The sequence below is a fragment of the Heteronotia binoei genome, chromosome 4 (assembly GCF_032191835.1).
Source record: "Heteronotia binoei isolate CCM8104 ecotype False Entrance Well chromosome 4, APGP_CSIRO_Hbin_v1, whole genome shotgun sequence".
Taxonomy (NCBI): domain Eukaryota; kingdom Metazoa; phylum Chordata; class Lepidosauria; order Squamata; family Gekkonidae; genus Heteronotia; species Heteronotia binoei.
Window position 1 is genome coordinate 61023527 of NC_083226.1, and position 25729 is coordinate 61049255.

Consider the following 25729-nt stretch of genomic DNA (forward strand, 5'->3'; position numbering starts at 1 on the left):
AGGAATGCCACCACACTGACTCTAGTCATCTGAGTTGCCGTTTCATCCCCTGCAGCTCCAGGTTATATCATGTGGCTGCCTTGGAATAGCAATGAAGAGGACACCGGGGGGCGATGTCGTCGATAGCTGTGCAGAGCTGGGAATACCAGTCCTCCACAAGCTCATCTAATGACTCACCAGGGGGCATCAGATCCCACAGGGCCTCCTGAAGCCACTAGGGTCCAGTTGGCTCCACATGCAAGCATAAATTCGCCTGCCGCCTAAACAGGAGGAGGGCTGCAAGTCCAACCGGACTTTCAGGGCATAATGATCTGACCATGGAACCACGTTAGTGGCTATCAGATCAGCTGATATCCTGGCACCAAAAACCAGGTCTAGCATGTGGCCAGCCTGATGAGTAGGAACCAATATAATTTGGCTGAGACCTAGTGTCTCCAGGGATGACACCAGGTCCTGAGCCTGAGAGGATGCTGCATCAACAACATGGACATTGAAATCCCCCAGGACTAAAAGCCTGATGAAGTCCAGTGCCCAGGCCAATATCGCATCTAGCAAGGCAGGCAGGCTGTCTGGGGGTGCATTAGGCGGTCAGTATACTGCTCAGACAGCCAAACTCTCCTAGGCTTCCCACACCAGGCCGACACATTCCACTCCAGTTATATTTGGCTCAGGGAGTGCCCTGAAAGAAAAAAAAATCATGGAGGAGCATTGTGACCCCCCCCCCCCGCCCACTTGTCTGAGATTGATGGAGGACCGAAAACCCAGGTGAGGCAAGTTGGTTTAGGGCGACAGTTTTGCCCTCCCTCACCCAAGTTTCGATCACACATGCCAGATCTATCTGTTGCTCTACGAGATAGTCTTGTGGAGGGTAGGTCTTATTATTGATAGATCTGGCATTGATCAACATTAATGTCGGAGTTGGGTAAAATTTCCTAGCTCCATAACCAACATGTCTAGGGATGGGACGTAGGTGGGAAGAGGTCCGAGCATTTCCATATCTCCGATCTCTTCCAAAACCGTGAAACCTAGTCCCACCTCCATACTCCCCCCGCACCCATAAAACCAGAATTCCTGACCCTGACATGGCTTCCTATGCGCACCGCTATCAGATCCACTGATCTCACTAGCATGTGCAAGCAATCCTAATTCTAACTCACACTAGAGGTTACTTATTTACCAAGTCCAACTGAAAATATGATCACTGGGCAAGAGAAGCCCTCCCTTGCCCAGGAGCCACCCTCATGCTTGCAGATGCCTCCTTCTACCTGGCCCCATCCTCCCTTCCCTCTGTGGACTGTCAAAGTGATTACTGGGCAGGGCCAACTTTTCTCAAGTCCCAGAGCACAGATTCTGTTGCAAGGGACTATCATTCCTCTCTGGGGGCTATCATATTCTAGTTCCAAAGCACAAATTCTATTCCTTGGGACTGTCATTCCACCTGGTGGCGTCATTCCAGTCCCAGAGCACTGAGCCTATTCCCAGGGGCTGTTGCTCCACTCTGCAACCTGTCTTTCCAGTCCCAGAGCCCAGATATCTATTGCTAGGGACCAGTGTTCCATTCTGGGGGCTGTCATTCCAGTCCCAAAACACTTTTGTTGCTCCCAGGGGCTGTCATTCAAGCCCCGCCCCCTGAATGCTTCTTCTACTCCTGGGGGCTGCCATTCCACTCTGCATCCTGTCATTCCAACCCTAGAGCACAGATTCTATACTCAAGGGCCACCATTTCATGCTGGGGCCGTCATTCCAGTTCCAGAACACCTCTGCTGCTCTCAGGGGCTATCATTCCACTCTGGGGGCTGTCATCCCAAACCACCATACCCTGCGAACCAAGAGAATGTATGCTCATTGGATGCTTATAGACATTGCTCCCTTCCATTGCAAGCAATGGGAAAGGAACTCTGTTATTGGCTGGCAGCATTGCCTGTCAAGATTTGAGGGTCCCTATTCATGTCTCCATGGCTGGAAAACATCACCACCCAACCATTAGCTAGCATTTTTATGTCAGACTTTGTGGGTGGGTTTCAGTTTTCGGGCTGATCTAAACCACACTCCAAAGCCTGGAGATTTGTTCAACTAACATATAGGCAATGGACCTCGGTTCATGAGCCTTGAACCGGGCAAATTTCAGTTCAGATTTTGGCTCATCACCTGTTTTGTGCCCATCCCTATTAGGAAATTCTGGTTCAATAATAAGTTGAAGATCTTGTTTCTCATGGCTCCTGCTCACAAGGGATTTTCCTAATAATGCAGGGTTTTTGAAGCAAAGTGTCTGTCCTGCTCATAAGATTCATATTTACTAAGTTGGAGGCTAGATTGCTAAGAAGCTTCTTAAAAGCAAACCAATTACTAAAGAAAAACAAGGGGATTTTTTTGCCCTGTGTTCTTATAAGTAGGGCTGATATCCAGGTAAATTTAAAAAGCTTTTTGGACATTGAAAATAGAACCATTTATATGGTTGCTTAGCAGTAACACAGATATCTTCACAGATGTTTCAGAACTATAGCAATGAATCACCTTAGTTTTCTCTAAAGGATTTGTTTTTTTACTGCACTTAAAGATTTAAATTTACAGTTTTAGATTTCTGAATATTTGAGCAGCATTTGAAGAACAGTTATGAAACTGGGTTCTGGCTGTTATCTCTCTTCCTTAAAGCAACCTGATAGATTTATAGTAGCTTGTGCTGTATCTCTTCTTTATCTTTCACATATCGCTAATGGTTTTGTCTACTTATTTGAAATCCGTAATTCTATATAAATGCAAAATTTTGTGGAAACCACTGAGATTGTCAGAAGGCAAATGCTTTTTAAAAGGTTTCTAGCATGTATGACTTAAGAGACAGGCTTCTAAGCGCCCATACTATTATTCTAGTAGTACCATGGGAGGAATAATACTGATGTGTGTGGGGAAGCAATGTTATCTTCCCCACTGGAACATTTCATGTTATCCCCACAGCATGAGAAGGACCTATACAATAGTGATTTCTGAGTCCGCAAAATAATATAACAATAGTCAAGAAAGGGAGCTCTGAAATAATAGTAAGCAAATATGTATATGTTTGCATAATTCATACATATTCTTTGCATCATCTAATAACTTGACAGTTGTACTTTGAGAACATCCAGTTATCTTTATCTTACATTTTCTGTAAAGCAGAAGACACATCTTTATTATGATACTTTCTAGGTCTTTCTCTTCGCCCAACCCCAAACCCTTCTGATGAATGTTCTTTTTGAGTGCTTTTTCTCAGCATATGGAGTAGTGATATGTGTGTACATGTATTAAACAGGCATCTGTTTGTGAACAAAATAATTCCCACACATATTTTCATAATCATTGATATACTCAGTAATTTTTAACATAATATGCTCCATAATAAATGGTTTAAGAGGAAAAAAAGTCTATAATAGAAACTTGAATACTGAAACAAAAAAGTGGACCATTCTCACATTTCATTCAGCACATCCACACAACTTTTAGCCTCATTTTTTCCCAAAGGCTCAGGGAAGAAATCTCAGTATAGGCTGGGTATTTTATGAAAATGTATGGACTTATACAAAGCCAACATATGACAGGCATGTGTAACATCTTGTCTAAAATAGCATATTGGACTGACATCAGTAGTCATTATATACAAAATGTTTATTTACAGCTATGGAAGTATCATTTCAGAAATGAAGAATATTTAGAGAGTTTACTTTCTGGAAATCTAGAAGGGTTTCAGTATAGTTGCACTGGCGGTTCTGAGGATATGCCATTGTACAGTGAAAGATTGGAAGTGATTGATCCAAGCACTTCTTGTCTGCTCAGTTTTGCAACCATTTTAATCTGAATGGAATTGGACAGATCTTTATCAAAGCTTATCTGATACAACTACCTGAAGCTTTTATTTTTCCCGCTAACATTTCTAACATATCTAGCTTAGAAGGAGTTGCAGACCTGATTGTTATGTTCCATATGTTTCAGGGGAATATGTTAATTTAGGCAGTGGGTGCCATAAAGCAATTTCATAAAATCTCTTCTAAATAGGTTTGGGTGATTTGATGTGATTTTACAGCAAGGCTTGGTAGCTTGCATTCAACTGGCAGGTATCACAAGCAATGTCTGCAATAGATACAATTGCAGCCTGTCATCATGCTCAGTTCCCCCCCCCCCCCCCTTCCCGGTATCCCTCTTCCTCTGGCACAATGAGAATCATTGAAGGCTTTCTGGTTTGAGAAGCCCTCAATTAAGCCTCAGCTTGCCATCATATCTAAACACAGATGCTTGATCAAGCTTGGAATTTGTTTATTCCTCACAAACTGGCAGTGTAAAACGGGTTAAACTGGAGTTTAGAATCTCAGTTTTTGGGGTGAAGAAGAAGATGACTGCAGATTTATACCCCGCCCTTCTTTCTGAATCAGAGACTCAGAGCAGTTTACAATCTCTTAATCTTCTCCCTCCACAACAGATACCCTGTGAGGTGGGTGGGGCTGAGAGGGCTCTCACAGCAGGTGCCCTTTCAAGGACAACTCCTGCAATAGCTATGGCTACCCAAGGCCATTCCAGCAGCTGTAAGTGGAGAAGTGGAAAATCAAACCCGGTTCTCCCAGATAAGAGTCCGCACACTTAACTACTACACCAAACTGGTCCATACACTTAACCACTACACCAAAGCTAATTCCAGTTTGCTACAGTGTCCAGGGTTCCTGCATTTGGAAATTAAGGGAAATGGACCAAGATGCAAGGCTTTCCATAACCCAGAAAGTCTTCAGTAGCACTCTGCATTTGAGGGGAGGAGAGAGTGTAGAAGTGAGAAAACACAACAACCAGCTGCATCACAGAGATTTGTCATCACGTTTGAATGTAGCTTTTGGCTTAACTGTCATGGTGCGACTTTGGTCACCATAGCTAGTAGTAATTCATAGACTTCTCTTCCAAGAATCTGTCTAATAATCTTTTAAAGCTAGTGGCCTAATTCGAAGCAAAATCAATAATCCCACTTCCTTTTTTCTCCTACTTCAAGCACATATCTATAATATTCTTTTAAAAATCCATTTTGTAGCGCCTGCGCACTGACATTTCCCCATTTTTCTCTTAATTTTTTTTAAATGAAAGCTGGAAATTCGGGGAACCTGATACACATATTTTTGCAGTGTTGAAACAATATAATAATATCAAATACCTGATTTAAAACAAAAAGCCTTCCCCAACAGAAGTGGGAGGAAATAGTTGTAATTGAACTTTTCCCTCTCATATGGTAGCCATCCAGATTTTGTTGTGGTCTTTCTTAAAACATTGCAACAGATCAGGTTCAAGAAAGATCAGAAGAAAGCCAGGGAAACCCCAGGAAATGCAGGAATACTCCACGATGCTATGGGGAAGTTCAGAACAACATTGAACCCATAGCAAATAACTTACATAGAAAAGCTCACTTTCAGCAGGGCAGTGATGGTAAGGTGTATTTCAGATTTTTTTTTAATATTGCACTATCATTGTGTAATAGGAGTAATTCCCTACTGATTTGTGTTGTCCATATGGAAAAATCTTAATTGTGAACTATCAATATAAGGGACAGGGCATTTTTGGTGGCAGCATCTCTTCTTTGGATCGGAGATATGACACCTACTCTGTGATCTTTTAGGTGGTAAATAGAAATATTTCTTTTTACCCAGGCTTTCAAAATGAAAGGTTTTAGCATTAAAAACTGTTTTTAGAGTATGCTCCTAACCTGTACACTGGTTTATGGATATTGTAGGCTGCTTGATGGTGGTCTTTTCTTATTTTAATGGCTTGATCTTCTTCGTGGTCTCTGTGCATCACACTGATGGGAGAAGGCGCCGGCGCCGATCACGATCGGTAACTTCAAAGCTGTGGATTTCCGCGCCCCCGTCCCGGTGCGCATGCCCAGCTGCCTTCCTGCGCATGTGCACCCGGACGGGAGCGGACATCCCGCCAGTTCTCTTCTGACCGCCGCTGAGAGCAGTCGATCTTCACGACGGTCGGTGGATTTCTTCTTAGCTATTTAGGATTTCTGTGAACAGCTCCTCTTCGCTATTTTGCTTCTGAGTGGGGAGGAAAGAAAGCGGTTTGTTGTTTTTCCTTACCTCAAGTTCCCCTTTCCGACCCCCCCCTCCTCCCCCTCACCCCCCCCAACGCATGGAAAAGCGATGGGGATTTTTCAAACGGTGTGGAAAGTGTGGCAGCAAAATCGCCCCACCGGACGGCCACACTCTTTGTCTGCTTTGCCTTGGAGAGGCCCACAAACCGGACTCGTGCGCCCACTGCGCAAGGTTCTCAAGGCAGATGAGAAAGAATCGAGCGGCCTGCCTTGCCTCCGCTCTAATGGAGCAGGCGCTGTCCCCTCGCAAGATGGCGGCTCAGTCGGAGCACGCGCCAAAGTCTTCGATGTCGGAGGCGGTCGATGCTGAAAAATCCTCTGACGCCGATCGCCCCAGTAAAAGAGCGGGATCGGCTTCGACCTCCGATGCCTCCACACCGGCAAAGAGGTCTAAGGAAGACAAACCGGCTTCATCGGAGCCGAAGAAAAAGAAAAAGGTGGAAAAGCTGAGTCACAGCAAAACCGCTCGTGCCTCATCGAAGTCCCCATCGAACCCGACGGTGCTGGAGGTCCCGCCGCTAAAGCTGTTTGCTTCGCCTCGCCGTCGGTTAAGCCCTCCGATGTTGGAATCGATGTCGACACAGATCGCCATCTCATCGGATTCGGACCGGGACTTGGAACTGGCGCAGAGATCGGGAGCGGAAGATAGTACCCCGGACCCCATCAATGTTGGGAGCCCTCGAGGCCGGTTCGACAGCCCTCATCGAGGCCGTTCGAAAAGCCCACGTAGGGAGCGACCTATCAGCCCAAAGCGGGTATCTACGAATCGTGATCGCTCTCAGAGCAGACAGCGGGACCGATCCCGAAGCTCTCGGCATCGCCACAGCCCCCGTGAATCAGTCAAGGACAGGTCGCCGCGCGATCGTTCGCCTAGAAGGCGTTTGGATGAAGGCTCTCCAGCTCGCCGGGCTCCACCAGTACCATGGGACCAACGCCAATGGCAGTACTTATATGGCTCGTATCCGATGCCGTCGGTGTTACCGTGGTTTCACCCACGCCACTCTGAGTGGGACCAGCATTCTGAAGCATCTGGTAGATCGAGGACGTCCTACAAGCCTCAAAAACGCCAGGCATCGGTGTCGGTATCGAAACCTCCAGTAGAGGAGCCGCCTAAGAAAAGACGATCCCCACGCCGTTCAGCCTCGGAGGAGAGGGTAACCCCAGAACAAGGTCGGGACCGCCCTTCGACACCGTCGGAACGCTCGGAATCCCCAGGGAGCTCTCCGAGATCGGTGGCCGGCTCTACTCAAGAGTCACCTGAGGAACACTCACCGTCACACAAGGTTTCCGAGGAACAACCTATATCGCCCTCGGAGGACCTAAAGTCATACGGAGACTTAGTAAAAAGAATGGCTCAGTCCCTGTCCCTCTCTACGGTACAGCCTGAACCGATAGTGACAGACAGTGTCTTTGACATTGTACAGAGGGACACGTCAACGGCGATAGCCCTCCCTCTAACAACAGTGATGCTTCACACAGCTAAAGCAGCGTGGGACAAGCCTGCGTCCACGCCCATCTCGTCGCGCAGGCTTGACCACATGTACTGGATACAAGAGTCCACAGCGGACTTCCTTTTCAATCACCCCAAGCCAAATTCGGTGGTGGTAGCATCGTCTTCAAAAGCTAGGAAGACCCATGCTTCACCCCCAGATAAGGAAGGGAAAAAACTGGACAACTTAGGCCGCCGCATCTATTCAGCGGGCTCCCTAGGGCTAAAGGTAGCAAATTATGCCGCCTGTATGGGGCGGTATCAATATACCTTGTGGGACCAGTTGTCAGCAATCTTACCGGGACTTCCAGAGCAGAGCAGAAATGCAGTTCGAAAGATCCAGAAAGAGGGCATGTCGCTGGCCAAACAACAATTGAATTTGGCCAAGCACTCAGGTGACATAGGGGCTAAAACCCTTACAACAGGCATCACACTGAGGAGACACTCTTGGTTGCGGTCCACGGCACTGCAGGCTGACAACCAAGCTTATATTGAGGACTTGCCCTTTGATGGCAATGGATTGTTTAGTGCTAATACTGACACAGTTTTGCAAGAGATGGACAGAAGCATTTGAACCTCCAGAAACTTGGGTGTCCCTGTTTCATCTCGCCAGCAAAGCAAGCGACCGTGGTCCAAGCAGTGGAATAAAAAGCCATTTCCCAAACCATCGGGAGAGCAACAGTGGAGGCCTAAGAACACAACATCATTCTCTAAGGCCCCATACAATACTAAACCAAAGTACTCTCCGACCTCGTCACAGTCGTCGCGCCAGAAGGGAAACAGACAGCCCAAACAGGGCCTTTGACTGCCCCTCCCTATGTTCCCCTTTCCCTACCCATGCTTCGGACCATAACCGGCTGTGGCCCTTTTACCGGGTCTGGTCCACTATAACAACAGACCAATGGGTGCTATCAATAATCCGGCTGGGTTACTTGATAGAGTTCCAGCAAGAACCGGAGGTTCCGGCATTTGTGTACACCGCCCCGTCTCCAACTCTTCAGGAGGAGGTGCGTGCGCTGCTTCGAAAGAAGGCCATAGAACCAGTTCCGGCAGGCCAGGAATGACTCGGCTTTTACTCCCGTTATTTTGCCATCCCAAAACGGGACGGAGGTCTACGTCCCATCATGGACCTTCGGGGCCTCAATTCTTACATCCCGCACCACAAGGCGTAGGGGTTCTTTTCTTATGTTAAGAAAAAGAGCAAGGACATGGTAGGCTCATTGCGAGGGCAAGAAAGTGAAATTGTAACAGGTAATGAAGAGAGGGTGGAACTGCTCAATTCCTACTTTTCCTCAGTCTTCTCTTCTGAGGGAAACAGTGCTCAACATGGCAAAAACAGAACATATAAGGAGGGTATGGAGTTCCAACCTAGGATCAGCATAGGGGTAGTACATAAACACCTAGTTTCTTTAAATGAAACTAAGTCCTCAGGGCCAGATGAATTGCATCCAAGGGTTCTAAAAGAGCTTGCGGATGTAATTTCTGAACCTCTGGCTATTATTTTTGAAAATTCTTGGAGAACAGGAGAGGTGCCAGAAGATTGGAGGCAGGCAAATGTTGTCCCCATCTTCAAGAAGGGGAAAAAAGAGGATCCGGGTAACTACTGACCCGTCAGCTTGACGTCTATACCTGGAAAATTTTTAGAACAATTCATCAAACAGTCGGTCAAACATGGGTTTCTCAAGAACAAGTCATGTCAGACTAACCTAATCTCTTTTTTTTTTTTGAGAAAGTAACTACCTTGCTGGATCAGGGGAATGCTGTAGACATCATTTATCTTGATTTCAGTAAGGCTTTTGATAAAATTCCACATACTATCCTTATTGACAAATTGGTAAAATGTGGTTTGGATTCTGTTACCGTTAGGTGGATCTGTAACCGGTTGACGGATCACACCCAAAGGGTGCTTGTGACTGGTTCCTCATCCTCTTGGAGAGGAGTGACAAGTGGAGTGCCTCAGGGATCTGTCCTGGGACCTGTTGTGTTCAACATCTTTACCAATGATTTGGATGAAGGAATAGAGGGAATGCTTATTAAATTTGCAAATGATACTAAATTGGGAGGAGTTGCAAACACAGAAGAAGACAGAACAGGATATAGGATTATCTTGACAGGCTGGAAAACTGGGAAAAAACCAATAAAATGAATTTTAATGGATAAATGTAAAGTTCTGCATTTAGGTAGGAAAAATCCAATGCATGGTTATGGAATGGGGGAGACTTGTCTTAGCAGTAGTATGTGCGAAAAGGATCTAGGGGTCTTAGTGGATCATACACTGAACATGAGTTAACAGTGTGATGCAGGGGCTAAAATGGCAAATTGAATTTTGGACTATCAACAGAAGTATAGTGTCCAGATCACGTGATGTGATGGTATCGCTTTACTCTGCTCTGGTAAGACCTCACCTGGAGTATTGTGTTCAGTTTTGGGCACCACATTCCTGAACTTTCTGACCATTAGAGTGATTCCTCAGTGGAACAGGCTTTCTCGGGAGATGGTGGGCTCTCCTTCCTTTGAGGTTTTTAAACAAAAGCTAGATGGCCATCTGACAGCAATGAAGATCCTGTGAATTTAGGGGGAGGTGTTTGTGAGTTTCCTGCATTGTGCAGGGGGTTGGACTAGATGACCCTAGAGGTTCCTTCCAACTCTGTGATTCTATGATCTTAGAGCATATTAATAGCAAAGGAAACAGACAAATATTATCTGTGCTCCAAACAACATCAAAAAAAACTTTCAAGACTTACTGAAAATATCAGTGCAACAATTTAAATTTTAACAATTCCTTCAGCAATCATAACTGAAACCAACTAGTTGATGTATAGTGTGGTGGTTGTAATAGCAAGAGAACTGTGAATGGACAGTAAGAAAAAGGCAGTTAAGGATTTTAAGACAAAATTAAACTGGCAAGACATTGGAGGAAAAAATTCAGCAAATGGCATTCAGACTTCAGTGCCTTAGAAAAATTAAAAGAAAGGAAACTCAAGAATGAAAGAAGAAAAACAAACTTCAGGAAGAAATATCTGTTAGATACAAAAACAACAGCCCAAGTTGTAGAAGAAATCAAACACAATTGTTGCAGTGTCCAAGAAGATTAAGAGGTATTACTGTAGGATCCAGCAATATAGACATAACTTCCAATTCCTGACTAACCAATGACAGTTCTACAAATCACTAGAGGAAGATGAAAAAAATAAAAGTGAAACCAGATGTAGAAAAGACATTAACCTTCTGGAAAGAACTCTGGGAGGACTCAAAAGTATACAAGAAAAAAGCCACCTGGATTACAGATGTGGAAAACAAACTGAAAGAAAAGCAAATAGAACATCGTAGAATAACTCTGGAAAGCCTTCAAAACAATTAAAGTGAAAAGCTAGGCAGCACATGGAAGAGATGAAATCCATGGCTCTTGGCTTTAAAAGTTTACAAGTCTTTATCCACAGTTTGGTGCAACAGCTTAATGACATGCTCCATTCCAAAGCAGTAGAAGATTGAATAAATACAAGCAGGACATTCTGAAGAACAAAGAGAAAGGAGCAGTTCCAAGCAATTTCTGCCTCATTACCTGCCTCCCAACAACTTTGAAATTACTGACAGGAATTGTTGCCAGTTCCATTCAAGAATGTCAACAGCTCAGTTCGGTTTCTGCCACATGAACAGAAAGGAATTTCCCCCAAATCCTGAGACACTATTGATTGTCAATTTATTCGGCCAATGACCAGCACAAATCAAAAGCAAAGACTACTCAACAAAACATTCAAGAATAAAATTGATCCAAATATAACAGGAATATCTCTAAGATTTAACATTTAAAATTGATCTAAATATAACAGGAATATCTCTAAAATTTAACATTTAAAAGACCAGGCCCAGCAGAAACCCACCCCCTCCTCAGCGGGGCTGTGCGTGCACAGGATGCTCTGGACTGCGCAGTGAGCGGGGGAGAAACGTGCCTCTGGCCACCCAGCCAACTTGAATCCCTGGGTAGGTAGTAGAGGTGTGTGGCTCTTGCGTGGCTCTTGAAGCCGCCACCACCCCATTGGCTAGCTTGGAGAAGGCATTTGTCTCTGTAAATCACTTTTCCAAGTCAAGGAGAATGCATTTAAATTTGCTTTCTTTCCACCTCTATCTCCACAAGTATTTGCTTCCAGGTTGGTGGTGGGAGGGAGGGGGAGGTGCCACATGGAGGGGGTAAGGCCACCAGAGTGGAGGAGGGAGTGGGGGCCACCAGAGGGGAGGCCTCTCTACCCAAAAAATTTTTCCATGGGCCCCCCTATCTGGAATTGTCTATGGGCCTGCTAAAGATCAGTTACTGATCAATACAATGGTTTTACAAAATTGTACAAGAAGGAAAACCAACTGGAATGTTGCTTGGGTTAATTAAAAGAAGGCATTTGATTCACTCCCTCATACAGGGATCCTGAAAACACTAGAAATGATAGGTATCAGTAAAACTGTAATAACATTTATCAAAAATGTCATGAGTAAATGGAACTACAGATGGGCACAAACTTGCCCATGACCCTAAATTTTTGACTAAAATTGCCTGGGCCATGATTTGCAAGCTGAGCTGCTTGTGATCTTGCCTTAACAACCCTCCCAGTACTCTCCACATAGTCTTCAGACGTTCAGGCATCTCAGAGTGGCATATGTCAAAAGCATCTGTGGCAGACATACTGGTGCTGATCAATTACGATTGTCAAAGCAATGGGGGGATGCACTTCTACAGCCCTGTAAACACCAATAGTGGCCCAGCAAAGCGCAACAAGCAGCACTGGCTGCCAATAAGAGAGCTCGCATTTTGCTCTATGGGAGCAGAATGATATATACCCCCAGCTCAGACACAGCCATTGTTTTTTGTCCACAGCAGACATGCCACACGTTTTTAGAGTAAGAGGCAGAGAGGGAAGGGAACTGGAAGTTATTCCTCCTGCTTGTTGTTGGGGGCATTTGGTACTTATTCAGGGCTCTGAGGAACCTGTCCTTCTCAGACTTAGCAGAGGGGCTTAATTTTATTGGTTCCTTGGCTGAGGACCCCCATTGGGCTTTGTGAGTGCTAGCTTTGGTTGGCTGGGATTGTGTGAGGTGGAGTGGACTCAGGGCTCTGAGTCACCTGTCTGCTTACACTGGGCAGATGGACTTAGCTGTTGGTTGTCTTGCCAGAATACCACCCCTCTTTTGTACTTATTTTTGAACACCTCTTCCTGGCTGAGGTTGTGTTTGGTGCTGGGCTCTGCCTCTGAGGCACCAGTCCATCTGCTCACACTGAGCAGAGGGGTTTAGCTTCATTGGTTCCTTGGCTGAGAACCCCCCCAGTGGGCTTTGTAACTAGCTCTGGCTGATTGGGATTGTGTGAGGTGGAGTGGACTCAGAGCTCTGAGCCACCAGTCTCTCTGCTCACACTGGCCAGAGGAGCTTAGCTACAGGTTCCCTTGACAGAACATCCCCCTGACTCATATTTATTTCTGAACACCTCTGAGTTTGATACCTCTAGTTTGCAGAAGATCTGTTGAACACACTTCTGAACCTGCAGCTGTGATTTTCCCAGATAGTTTTTTTGGGGAAAGTGGGCTGTAATTTTGCCCCCCTAAATTCAATCCTCTCCAGACTTGGAGGGCAGGTAGAGAAGAGTCAGCTGGATACTTGCTTCAAGTTTGGCATCTCTAACCCTTGGGGGGCATTCTACTGCATAATGGACTGGTTCAGTAAATGGAAAAGGTCTGTTAAGGTTCCTGTGGCCCTGCAAACCAAAATGAACCTCTGTTTTCCTGGTTTGTGTCCATTCTTAAATGGAACACTGGGCTGATAGTGACTGGAGAAGAAATAGGAACAGTTAATATCAAACGAGGAATTTCCCAAGGAAACTCACTTATCACCACTGCTCTTTGTCATTGCCCTAGAACCACTAACCAACATTCTCAGCAGCACATGCCTAATATACCAGCTTTCAAAAACAGGCCCAGAGATTTCACACTTATTGTATATGAATGTCTTGAAAATGTATAGAAAGTCATCCTCAGAGATTGATTCTTTACTAAATACAGTTCAAATGTTCAGCAAAAATATAGCAATGGAATTTGGCCCTGACAAGTGTGCTGCACTAGCACTGAATAGAGGAAAGATCATTGAACAAGAAGAAATCAAGATGCCAAACAACAACATCAAAATACTGGGCTTTAAAGAAAACTACAGATATCTTGGAATGTTGGAAGCTGACAACATCAAACATACCCTTGTTAAAAAAATACAACCAAGGAATATTACCAAAAAGTTTAAAAGATATTGTGAACAAAGTTAAATGAAGGCAACACAGTAATGGCAATTAACACATGGGCACTCCCAGTTCTGATACATTGCTGGCATTATCAATTGTCAGCAAGCAGAATTAGAAGCAGTAGATCATAAAATGTACAAGATAATGCTGATGCATTGCTCACTTCATTCTAGAAGTGATGTTGATCATCTTTACTTACCAAGGAATTTAGGTGGAAGAGTGCTCTTGAAAGTCAAGCAAGATGTTGAAGAAGAAAAATGAGCACTGAATGACTACACCAAGAAAAGCAAAGAGAATCTTCTAGTTGAAGTATAGAAGGCAGACTTATTTAAGGTTACAGAAACCAAAGAAAATTACAAAATTATTGTGATCAAAACTCACTTTGACAAGTGAAAGGAAAAGCGCTTGCACTGGTAGTATTTGAAAGACATAGAGAACAAAGTTGCTAATGACAACATCTGGATGTTGTTCCAAAATGTACACTTGAAGAAAGAAATGGAAGGACTCATCCTAGCTGTTCAAGAGCAGGCACTCAAAATGAATAGTATGAAAGTCAAGATCCAGAAGATCAGTGATAACAGTAAATGTCAACTTTGCAAGACAAAGGATAAAATAGTTTACCACACGGTCAATGCCTACAGTAAATTGCTTAAACTAACTAGAGTTGTAGCTATGTTGCACTGGAATCTTTGCAAGAAGTATGACTTACCGTCAGCCAGAAATTCATGGGAGCACAAACCAGACAAGATTATGGAAAATGATGAAACAAAAATTCTTTGGGACTTGCATTCAATTAGGGGTACCCAGAAACCCAGTGGGGAGGCTTTGCATTAGGGGAGAGGCGGAATGGGCTGTGGGGAAACTTGGCCTGCCTGGCTTGGATTGTGATGCTGGAAAAGAGGATTGTTCCTCCTCTCTCTGCAATGCAAAGCCCTACCCTTGAGCAAGTCTCAATCAAAAAGGGAAAAGTTAAAATACATTCTCTTAACTGTGCTGAGCAGGAGGAGAATACATTTTTCCTAACTTTTTTTGTCTTCATAAAGTCAGGAATGCCTGAGAGTCAACAGCTTAGAAGGAGCTGCTTCAGAATCCAAAGGCAGGCTCTCATTCTTCCCTCAGTGCATCTCTGCACATCAGAAGCCGTGGAGACACCTGGGCTGCCCCGGCTTGGATTATGATGCTGGATTGAACTAGATGACCCTGGAGGTCCCATCCTCCAATGCAAAGCCTGCCTTCAAGCAGAGTCTCAGTCTACAAAGAAAAAGTTAGGAAAAAATACATTCTCTTATTGTTAAGCACAGTATTCTTAACTGTGCTGAGCAAAAAGAGAACACATTTTTTCCTTCTACAAAGTCAGGGATGCCCTGCTTCCTCTCATTTGAAACAGGGCAACCCTTCACATCATAGGAACAACTGGAATCATGTGATCATGTGCTTCATTTCTTGTCCTTCCGTGTGATTGTGAGGTTCAAGGTAAGAACTGCATTGCTCTGATCTCCTGCCTGTGTCCTGAAAACTTCACATTCATTTTCTTTTCCTGGAAGGTCTGTATATCAAAATTGATTGTCTTTGATGCATGTTTGTATTTTCAGTAAAAAAAAAAATCATTAATTTGGTTTGCCTGTGACCTAGTTTATAACTAGTATCTGGTATTACATTTTATAGCACACATGACCCGGTCCAACAAAGTGACGTTTAGGTCAGATCCAGACCTCATAACAAATAAATTCAACACCCCTGACCCAGAGATTCTTGGGCCTTGAATAAATAACCCCAGTTCAGCTCCAGAAGACAATGTTGCTTGGAACAGCAAGGATACTGTAAAGATACATCTGCAATTCTCAAGAACTTGGCTAGATTTCAAATTGCAGAACATCATCTATCAATCTAATATCTGACAGTGATGATTGATACATAATAATAGTAATAGAAGTATATAAATATATATAAGAGCCCCATGGCACAGAGTGGTAAAGCTGCAGTACTGCAGTCTGAGCTCCCTGCTCACGACCTGAGTTCAATCCCAGCAGAAGCTGGGTTCAGGTGGCCGGCTCCAAGTTGACTCAGCCTTCCATCCTTCCGAGGTCGGTAAAATGAGAACCCAGCTTGCTTGGGAGAAAGTGTAGATGACTGGAGAAGGCAGTGGCAAACCTTCTCATTAAAAGTCTGCCGTGAAAACGTTGTGAAAGCAGCATCACCCCAGAGTCGGAAACAACTACCTTTATCTTTACACACACACACACACACACATATATATATATATATATATATGTGTAGTTAATCAGTGGTAATAAAAATGCACTCTGTTCATAATCTACACAAATAAAGGAATAGTACGATTTTATAGTATCATAATGTAGTCAACTCTTAATTTTTCTTTGGCAATAAATCTCATTCAGTAAAGTTAGTCATCCATAAAGTAGTTCAGTTCTTATATCATTATTTGCCCACACAGATTATCTTTCCTCTTTGTATTAATTGGGATCTATCAATTGGCTATCACTCATGGTAGGGTTGCAAGCCTCCAGGTGGGGCCTGGAGAGCCCGTTTTTACAGCTTATTTCCAGCTGGCAGTGAACAGTTCCCCTGGAGAAAATGGCTGCTTTGAAGGATGGACTCTATGGCGTTGTACCATGCTGAGGCCCCTCCTCTCCTCAATCCCCACCTTCTCTGGGCTCTACACCCAAAGCTCCAGGTAGTTTCCAACACAGACCTGGCAACCCTGCATCTTGCTTAGGTCCCTTTCTTATCTTATCAGCCCCTATCTGACATGGCTTTTATGCGCGCAAGTCCCATGATCCCCAGCAAGATTTGGGTTTGGTTAAAGGGGACCTTGTTTGTTTTCAGCAGCAGAAAAGCTGGTTGGATGCAGCCCTCTGTGTTTAGAGCAAGACCCCCCTTCTGTAAAAACACTGGTCTTAGATACAACTTCTTAACTTGAGTTCGCACACACACAATTTTTCCCTTGATATTCATTAATTTTAAGAAAAAGGACAGGAGGAATTGGGAAATGATCATAAATCTTTAGGGAAACTAGCAGGGGTGGGTGGGAAAGAATAGCAGAATGGTTGTCATCTTCTTTGTGCTTCTTCCCTAAGTAACTCCCTTTGTCCCAATTAAAGAAGGCAGATAGAAGCATTTTTACTCAGTTTTTGTTCTGTGTCAACATGTATGTAGGGGAGAATTAGAATTTCCTACCAAAATTACTGTTATCCAATGTCACACTTCTGCAGGCACAAGGACTTCTGTTCATGGAGTGTAATTTTTGTAACTCCTCCCTTTTGTAACAGCCTGAAATGCCTCTGAAATTGCACTTCTGGGGATATATGTCCCCTAACATCAGGATTTTGCAGTCTATTATATCTGCCAGAAGAGTGAGGAGCTACAAAATTTACTCTGTAAGGTGGAGGTTTTTGATCCAACAAAAGTACACTACCCCCGACCCCCATTCCATTTATATGCACCTTCCCTCCAAGGAGCTCAAGGAGGTATACATAAGTCTGCTCTTCTTATCTTATTCCTACAACAACCCTGTGAGATCAGTTAGACTGAGAGGTAGTGACTAGTTTAAGCTCACCCAGTAAGCATCAGGGCTCCATGGGTATTCACATCTCCTCATTCCATGCCTAACACTATATAATATTTGATAATGGGTGGGATAGGTGCATCCTAGCAGTCAGTAGACCTTCATGCCTTAGCAGCACTAACTCAGTCTCCTCCTAGGATTTTCTTAAAAGGAATCTGAAACTAGGTTAACTGTTCAACTAACCTACTCTCCCCTCTCCTACTCAAACTGGCTGCACCAAGCTGGACTCCATTCCAAAGCATGAAATCAGTTTTAATTTTTAAAATTTTTAAAATAAAGTTGAAAGTTGAATTTTATATATCAGTTATCCTTTCTGGGGATGCATTTGTGCTGCTATTATTTATGGTCCATGTGCATTGAGGTTGGGGGCGGGGGGGTGGGTGGGACTTCATCATACAGTAAATTCTGTTGCTGAAAAATCCTGAATGTTGGTGCATAGAATTCAAGGCTGCAAATGATTCTGTCCTCTTATTGATGCTTTCTATCTTTCATGAGTTCTCACCTACATGGAGAATTAGCTGTATCATAAATCAAATGTTGTGAATGTTCCTTCTGCAGTAACAAACTTGAAAAATAATATTCTTATTGTACCATACCATAAATGTCCAAACCGGTTTCTTTTGATGCACAAAAATTGCCCCTGAAAGAAATTAATTCCCTTTCCAATGTACAATGGAATGATGGTAGTTAACTATCATAATACAATAAGAAATTACTGTGTGTATTTTAATATTAGTGCTCCTTTTGACAAAAAGCTTTCACATGAGGTGAGGGGGTTAATTTTTCCTGATTTACCCTTATACTGCTGCTCTCCTCCACCCCTGTCCGCATTCCAGTCTGTTCTCAACTGGCACCTGACACTAGTAAGTAGCTTTTTGGAGCACAGAGGGGTGTAGAAAAGGGGGGGGGGGTCCAGTTTATAAATACATGGAGTTCATAGGACTCAAACTATTGCTTTTATTTTTCACATTTTCTCTTTGGCAAAATCATTTTTGTTATAAATGGGTCTGATATCTCTATCAATATAAATGCAATCTATATAAGAATGTCTATACAAGTCCAGGATCCAAAGAAGAAGATTGTTTTGGGGATAAAGATGCACACACATCTGGAACTTTTCCTTCCTTGTTTTCCAGACATCAGATTCAATTATATCAGACATGAGGCATTTCTTAAAGTGAACAGTGACTTTGCTTTTTAGTGTGAATGGGTGTAGCAAATATGGAAAGCACCTCTTTTGTATGTGGTTCACTCTGTTCATCAACATTTTTCTTTGGATTCTGGCAAGGGTGTTAACCCAGTGAATAAGTTATTTTCAAATGACTAGCAATTACAAACGAATTTAAGGAAAACTGTTCATTTAGTCAACACTTTAATAACTGATACATGAGAGATGCATAAAATAGTTGTAAGGCCAAAGAACTGACTCTCAGTAAAATATTTCAACTTCATATACCTTTCTTCCAAGATGCTTTTCTGTTATGTATGGTTTAAGATGTTCAGTGCTAAAGGTTCTTAAATGTTTGCATTGTGGCTTGGCAATAAATCTTAACCTTGTCTTCTTTTCCTTAATGAAGTGGAGAGAAAAGTGGTCTTTCTGGGAACTTTATCTTTCCTTTGTTAAAAAAATGGAAGCAGAGTAACCTCTGGAAGCTATTGCAAATTTGCTTGTGTAAAGTTCTAAAGATCATACCCTCAGTAAATTGTACTTACTAGCAGTCTTTGAACTAAAGTTTCCTTTTGAACTTTAGACAATCTATCAAAATTTCTATGGTCATTCTTTTTATTACTATCTTGTCTTGAGCCCTTTTTTTAATGACATCTATTATCAGATTGAAATGGCGATTGAGACACTACAAAAGTCTGATGGTCTGTCCACTCACAGAAGCTCTCTTCTCAACAGCCATGTAAGTTGCCTCTTCTTCATATAAACTAATTCCTTGCTTGTTCTGCATGCTTAGCCTGCCTTCTAAATGCTTGTTTTGTTTTGCTGCTTTTTGTTTTGTTTCTGAATCTTCTTTTCCATTTTAAAACTTACACAGCACCACTATGCTGTGTCTTTCAGGCAAAATGTCAATGCAGCAACTTGTTGAGTACTTGATTTCCTGACTTGCATAATGATGCTGCTAGCATCAAAATAACTGTTGTTTTCAAAGCTCCTGTAACAAGTTAAAATATGAATAAAAATATAACTCTAACCATCGTTGAAGTGGATCTCATGCTGTTAAACCAAACATGCTTTCTGTTGTCATTTGAAAAGGAGAAACATACTGTAATTGTAGCTAATGAGTTAAAATAATTTCATAGCTTCATTTGTAATCCAAAATTCCATCATGCTTCAGATTGATCAAGGAACAGAATCCAGGATGGAGATATCCCAGTAAAGAGGTGGACTTGAATAGATCAGATGTTTATTCAGCATTGCAGTCCCCAAAGGAAAGGTTTAGCTCCTGCCTTGTCTTGTTCCCAAGTACATCTCTGTTATCTGCCATTTAAGTGAATGGTTGCTATTCATTGTTAATATAGATTATTAATGTAGGTACAATGTTGTATTGGGGGCAAAATCTACTCTTCACTCCTGACTGTGGATGCCCATGGCCCCTTGATAAAGGTTCTATAGATATCTGTACACAAAACCCCTATTAGAGTACTTGCAATTTAGAAGCATTTTCTCCATACATAATTTTCCCATCGAAGTGATGAGCAAGTTGATATAATATAATAGAGCACAGTGTGATCTGATGCAGGATATCATTTCATTTGTGAGGACAAGGTGTGATTCTTTGGCTCACCCTCTACTTTCTTTGCTCCTGTGGTGTCAGGAAAGACTGAGGTGGTGGAAGCAGAGGAGTTTACTCAGGGGGCGTCTTACTCTGTCCATTCCACTTGATCTTGAACTGGATCCTGTTGTTGTAGAGAGGGCAGAAGGGGACTTCCCCTGTGGATTAAAGTATGTATGGTGTCTCAAGTTAGTAGAGATCATAAGGCTTCCATTAAGGGCTTGACCAGTCTCTCTGAGGAGGCTTCATCCCAGGGAAGGTCCACATTCTGCTGCTTTTTGAATATTCCCTCCTTCCCAGCCAAGAGTCAATAAGTATTGTTAATTCTTCACAACAGTTAATTATTTTTGAGTCACAAAGCCTATGTTTTCTGGTGCATTAGTGATTCAGATCTGAAAGGGAAAAAACACAAGTTATGTAACTTCTGCATATGTAAGAAAATGTTTAATGACTAATACCTTAAACTTTATATTTTTATGTCAAAAAGTACAATCACAAAGCCATTAAGAATGTACTTGTTATCATATAAGTTAACAGCCAGCTGTTAAATCTTTTAAAAGTATCTTATTTGGACTTTTCCTCTGTTGCCTACTGCCAAAGTACAAGCTTGTGTAAATCTAAGTATAGTTTCACAGTTGCCTTTTGCCATTTTCTGAAAGGAAAGGAAAAGAAAAAAAAATAATTTAAAAACACGGCACTTTTAATTATATATAAATTAATTTTAACACTGCCCATATATATTTTAACATTGTTCATTTCCTAACAAAATGAACCATTCTTTTATAGAACAGTGGTTCAAATCTGAAAATCTCGTATGTTTGTTTGAATGATTCTTCTTTTAAAATACAGCAGGTGACTGAATCTCTGGAAAACAAAACAATTAATTTAAAACTTATTTTTCAAATGGGAACATTTACAGTTTGCTTAATTAGGTGCAACTTTGAGGAGTTGTTTGTTTTATTTATCAGCCAAATGCAAATTAAAGTAACAGTGCACTTCTTCCTGTGAATGCTGTAATGAAAAACATTACATTCCTAGTATAACAATCAATCAACATAATCCATAGAGTTTACAAATCCATTCTACCTACATCTCTCGAATGTTTCCTTTTATTATTATGGTTTTATTAACACTCTTTTAAGGAAAAAATGGACTGTTCAGCTATAAAAAGGAAGAAGCCTGATTTGATAATGAAACTGATTATTTTTGCTTTGAAGTAATTAGCTCTTTAGTCCAAAATTAACAAGTGAGAATATGTTTTGGTCAGAGCTCTTATGGCTTTTAAGAATTGAAACTCCGTGCTATTATTCTGTTCTTACATTAACCTCTGCACATTTGTTTCTTTGTTTATGTGACAATTGGCAATCTGGCTAAGAGCTGAATGAGAAAGATTAGATATGAAATTGGGTAGGAGGTAGGTGCAGTCAGTTACTGGTTTTGCATATGATGAAAAATATTTTCTTGCAGTTTAAATAACAGAAAGTAATTCTGAAAATGTTCACTAGTAATGGATTCCATTTTATAGTTGTTTGGCACTATAATAGCAAACTTTTAATTAATTTTAATAGTATGGTCTTAGGTTATTAAATTATATTTTCTAAAAAAGAATTTATATATTGTCCTAAAGATTAATGCTTTCTCACTTTTGGGGGTATCTTCATTACTTTGATATCTACCTCCTACAACTGTAGCATCTGACATTTAGAGGTATATGCATCTGAGCATGAAAATTCTATTTAGCTTTAATTCTCCTAGCTGTTGATACGCTGTCCTGCATGAACTTTTGCCAGAATATCTGGTAGTTTATCAGAGAAGTATTCACCTCTACTGCCACAGGCAAGGTGAAACTTCTGTGTTGTCTGTCATATACTAACATATATCAATGTGCAAGAGAGTGGTTGGTTTAGTTATCCTCAAATTTATGGAGCATGTCTCAATTATTTGACTTTAGTACTACATGTGGTCTATGACAGTCTGCTTTACATTTTATGATCCAGAAGTTTTTGCCAGTGAAACATGTCTGTCCTAAAGCAAATACTTTAATTTTGTTCTTAACTTAGGCTGTGCTTTGTTAACAATAGTTTCTGCAGGGGACAGTGAATTTCTCTTAGCAGTACAGAATATTAGCAAAATAACCTGCATGCCATATTTGAAACTTAACTAGGATAGGTATATGATTTTTGTAATTGCTAGCCACTATTTCACTTTTGATAAACTAGAATCACATATCTACTTTAATATATCCAATTTAATTGTGACAAATCAATAAAAAAGTTTGAAAGATATACTTCTCCTTGTTTTTGTACTCAGAGATGCTTCTGCCAGCTCATTAACTAAATAAATGTCTAAATGCAAATCAGAGGTTACCATTTCCCATGTATTGTGATTCTATCACTCATGGCTTGTGATTTCATAACTTTAAATAACATTATGGCATTAAAGGTTTGTGAATGAGAAACTTTAACTTATTTACAAGATACTTGTGAGCAACCAGTCTGATCATGAATTCACACCACTGATCTAAAATGATACATTATTAAATGTCATTTTTTAAAAAAAACCTAAGACATAAATCCTCTTAATTAAAATAATTTGGAACCCTCAAACATAGCATGAGCCAAAGTTCAGCACAAACTTGGCCCGATTCAGAGCCCCTGAACTGATATTCAGAGATGGTGCCTTCCCCTAACATTTACATTACTATCAAAGATTTCAGGTTTTCACGGCTGGTAACATCATTAGGGTTTGTAGAATCTTTCGGGCTCAAGTGCCGTGTTCTACTGGAGAAAGTTTTCCTTCCAGATGTTTCGTTCTCAGCTGCGGAGAACATCCTCAGTGGCTTTGCAGCCGAAGCAGGCGCTCTGACCTTCTTGGCTGCTGTGCATTGAGTGAGGCCAGGGCTGCTGGAGAGCTGCTATTTCTAGGCTGGAGGAAGTGTGGTGAAAGGGCAATTGGTTTGTGGATGTGCCCATTGTTTGGTGGGGCTTCCTGGAAGGGTAGTGATAAGGAAACTGGCTGTTGAATGTGCCCATTGTTCTGTTTTAATTGCTAGAAGGGTTGGAAGGGGTGTGAAGATAAGGAAGATGGTTGTTGACTGTGCTGATTGTTCTGTGGAATGTACTGGTTGTTCTGTGACTTTCTGCAATTTATAGTCTGTAGGGTGTTTTGCAGAGCTGGGTACCAAGATTGGTGGATGAAAATGCCTTCTTCCTTTCTGTTAAAATTGTGCTGGTGTTTGTAAATCTCAATAGCTTCTCTGTTCAGGCGGGTATGATAATGTGAGACCATAGAAAGGACTTCAGTTCTTTCAAAGTGGATGACGTGGTCTCCTTCTTGAAGTGCATGTTCAGCTACAGCTGATTTTTCTGGCTGAAACAAGCGACAGTGTCTCTTGTGTTCGGTGAGACGGGTGTTGATACTGCGTTGGGTAGTGCCAATGTAGACTGCACCACAGGAGCAGGGTATTTTGTAGACTCCAGGGGTTGAAAGTGGATCTCTCATATCTTTGGCCGAGCGCAGCATGTGGCGGATCTGTTGTGTGGATCCAGTTCACCGTGGAGAAAGAAAACAATGGTCAACTTGCCTTTCTTGACGTCCTCATTACCAGGAAAGATGACAGAAAACTCGGCCACACTGTATTTAGGAAACCCCCACACACCGACCGCTATCTAAATAAGAATTCCAATCATCATCCTCGCCAAAAACGTACAGTTGTAAAAACCCTCATCCACCATGCATCACGCATCTGTGAACCAAGCCAACTCCAGCAGGAACTACACCACCTCAACCAGTCACTGCAGGCCAGTGGATACTCCCAACAAGAAATTAGAAGAGCCGTCCATCCCAGGAGACCATCCACACCAAATCCCGAGCCACACACAAATGTAGGTACAGCCTTCCTGCCCTACATAAAATCTGTCACCGACCGCATTGGCAAAGTCCTTTCTATGGTCTCACATTATAATACCCGCCTGAACAGAGAAGCTATTGAGATTTACAAACACCAGCACAATTTTAACAGAAAGGAAGAAGGCATTTTCATCCACCAATCTTGGTACCCAGCTCTGCAAAACACCCTACAGACTATAAATTGCAGAAAGTCACAGAACAACCAGTACATTCCACAGAACAATCAGCACAGTCAACAACCATCTTCCTTATCTTCACACCCCTTCCAACCCTTCTAGCAATTAAAACAGAACAATGGGCACATTCAACAGCCAGTTTCCTTATCACTACCCTTCCAGGAAGCCCCACCAAACAATGGGCACATCCACAAACCAATTGCCCTTTCACCACACTTCCTCCAGCCTAGAAATAGCAGCTCTCCAGCAGCCCTGGCCTCACTCAATGCACAGCAGCCAAGAAGGTCAGAGCGCCTGCTCCGGCTGCAAAGCCACTGAGGATGTTCTCCACAGCTGAGAACGAAACGTCTGGAAGGAAAACTTTCTCCAGTAGAACACGGCATTTGAGCCCGAAAGATTCTACAAACCCTAATTTACATTACTGTCGTTCAGTTCAGTTCAACTGTTTGGAGCATTTAAACCTAACAGCTGAGCAGTGCTGGTCTGCAGCTGACCTGCTAGTTTTAAATGGCTGTGAGCCATTTCACTGGTTGGTTTTGCTTCTCCCTGCTTTGAATTGGTGGAATGGATCCATGAAATGCCATTCATGAAATGCAGCCATTTCAGACGAACAGCTGATGAACGTACCCCTCCCATTAGGCTGAAAGGGCTGCAAGCCATTTCACTGCTTGGTTTTGCTTCCCTGCTTCAAAACGGGGAAGCAAAGCAGACCAGTGAATTAGCTGATGGGTGCATCCACCCCTAGACCAAATAGCTGGGCAAGTCATAGCCATTTAAACCTATTTTGCTCCCCTTGCTTCGAAACAGGGAGAGGCAAAACAGATGAGTTAAATAGCTGCCAGTCATTTAACCCTTCCTGGGTAATCACTTCCTTTTTCTGAACTGGCTAGTTTGGTTTGGAACATCTTTGGCTTAGTTCAGGGTTTGGTTTGAGGGCTGTCCTAGACCTCAAACCAGAATTTTTAGGTTTGTATCTAGTCCTATTTGTTTTAGAGCAGGGTTTCCCAAACTCCCCCCCCCCCCCATGGCCTGGTTATTTTTCACTTCTCCTTCGTGGCCCACTAAAATTTGGGGGTGGAGACGGAAGACAGGAAACGATGTACAAACAAGCCTAAAACTCTTGCAATATTTTGTTTAAGAAAGGGAGGAGAATGGTGGGATTTTGCAATGCAGTTTTAAAAATAAAAAATCAAGAAAAAGCACAAGAATCACACAGCAGAAAATAAAAATATAAAATGCTCTCATCCTGGGAAAACATGAAATGACAGCCAGGGAAATCATGAAATAGCAGAGAATTTCAAGCTTCTCTTTCCCCCCCTTCCCAGGTCTACTCATATTAGGGAGGAAGAAGAGAGAGAAGAGAAAAGTCTGACAGAAAGAGAGAGAGAGAGAGAGAAAGAAAGAAAGAAAGAAAGAAAGAA

General features: G+C 42.3%; 1 protein-coding gene across 7 annotated transcripts in view; it reads left to right on the forward strand.

Moving 5' to 3' along the window:
- The window catches only part of RFX3 (regulatory factor X3), a 325131-nt gene that overhangs the window by 214740 nt on the left and 84662 nt on the right, over positions 1–25729 (forward strand). For 6 of the 7 annotated variants that reach the window (XM_060237388.1, XM_060237389.1, XM_060237390.1 and 3 more), the window contains one exon: positions 19276–19350. The exons of the other annotated variant lie outside the window; for it this stretch is intronic. In XM_060237388.1, the coding sequence (XP_060093371.1) occupies positions 19276–19350 (75 nt within the window). The remainder of the gene's footprint in view (positions 1–19275; positions 19351–25729) is intronic. 7 annotated transcript variants of the gene reach the window in all.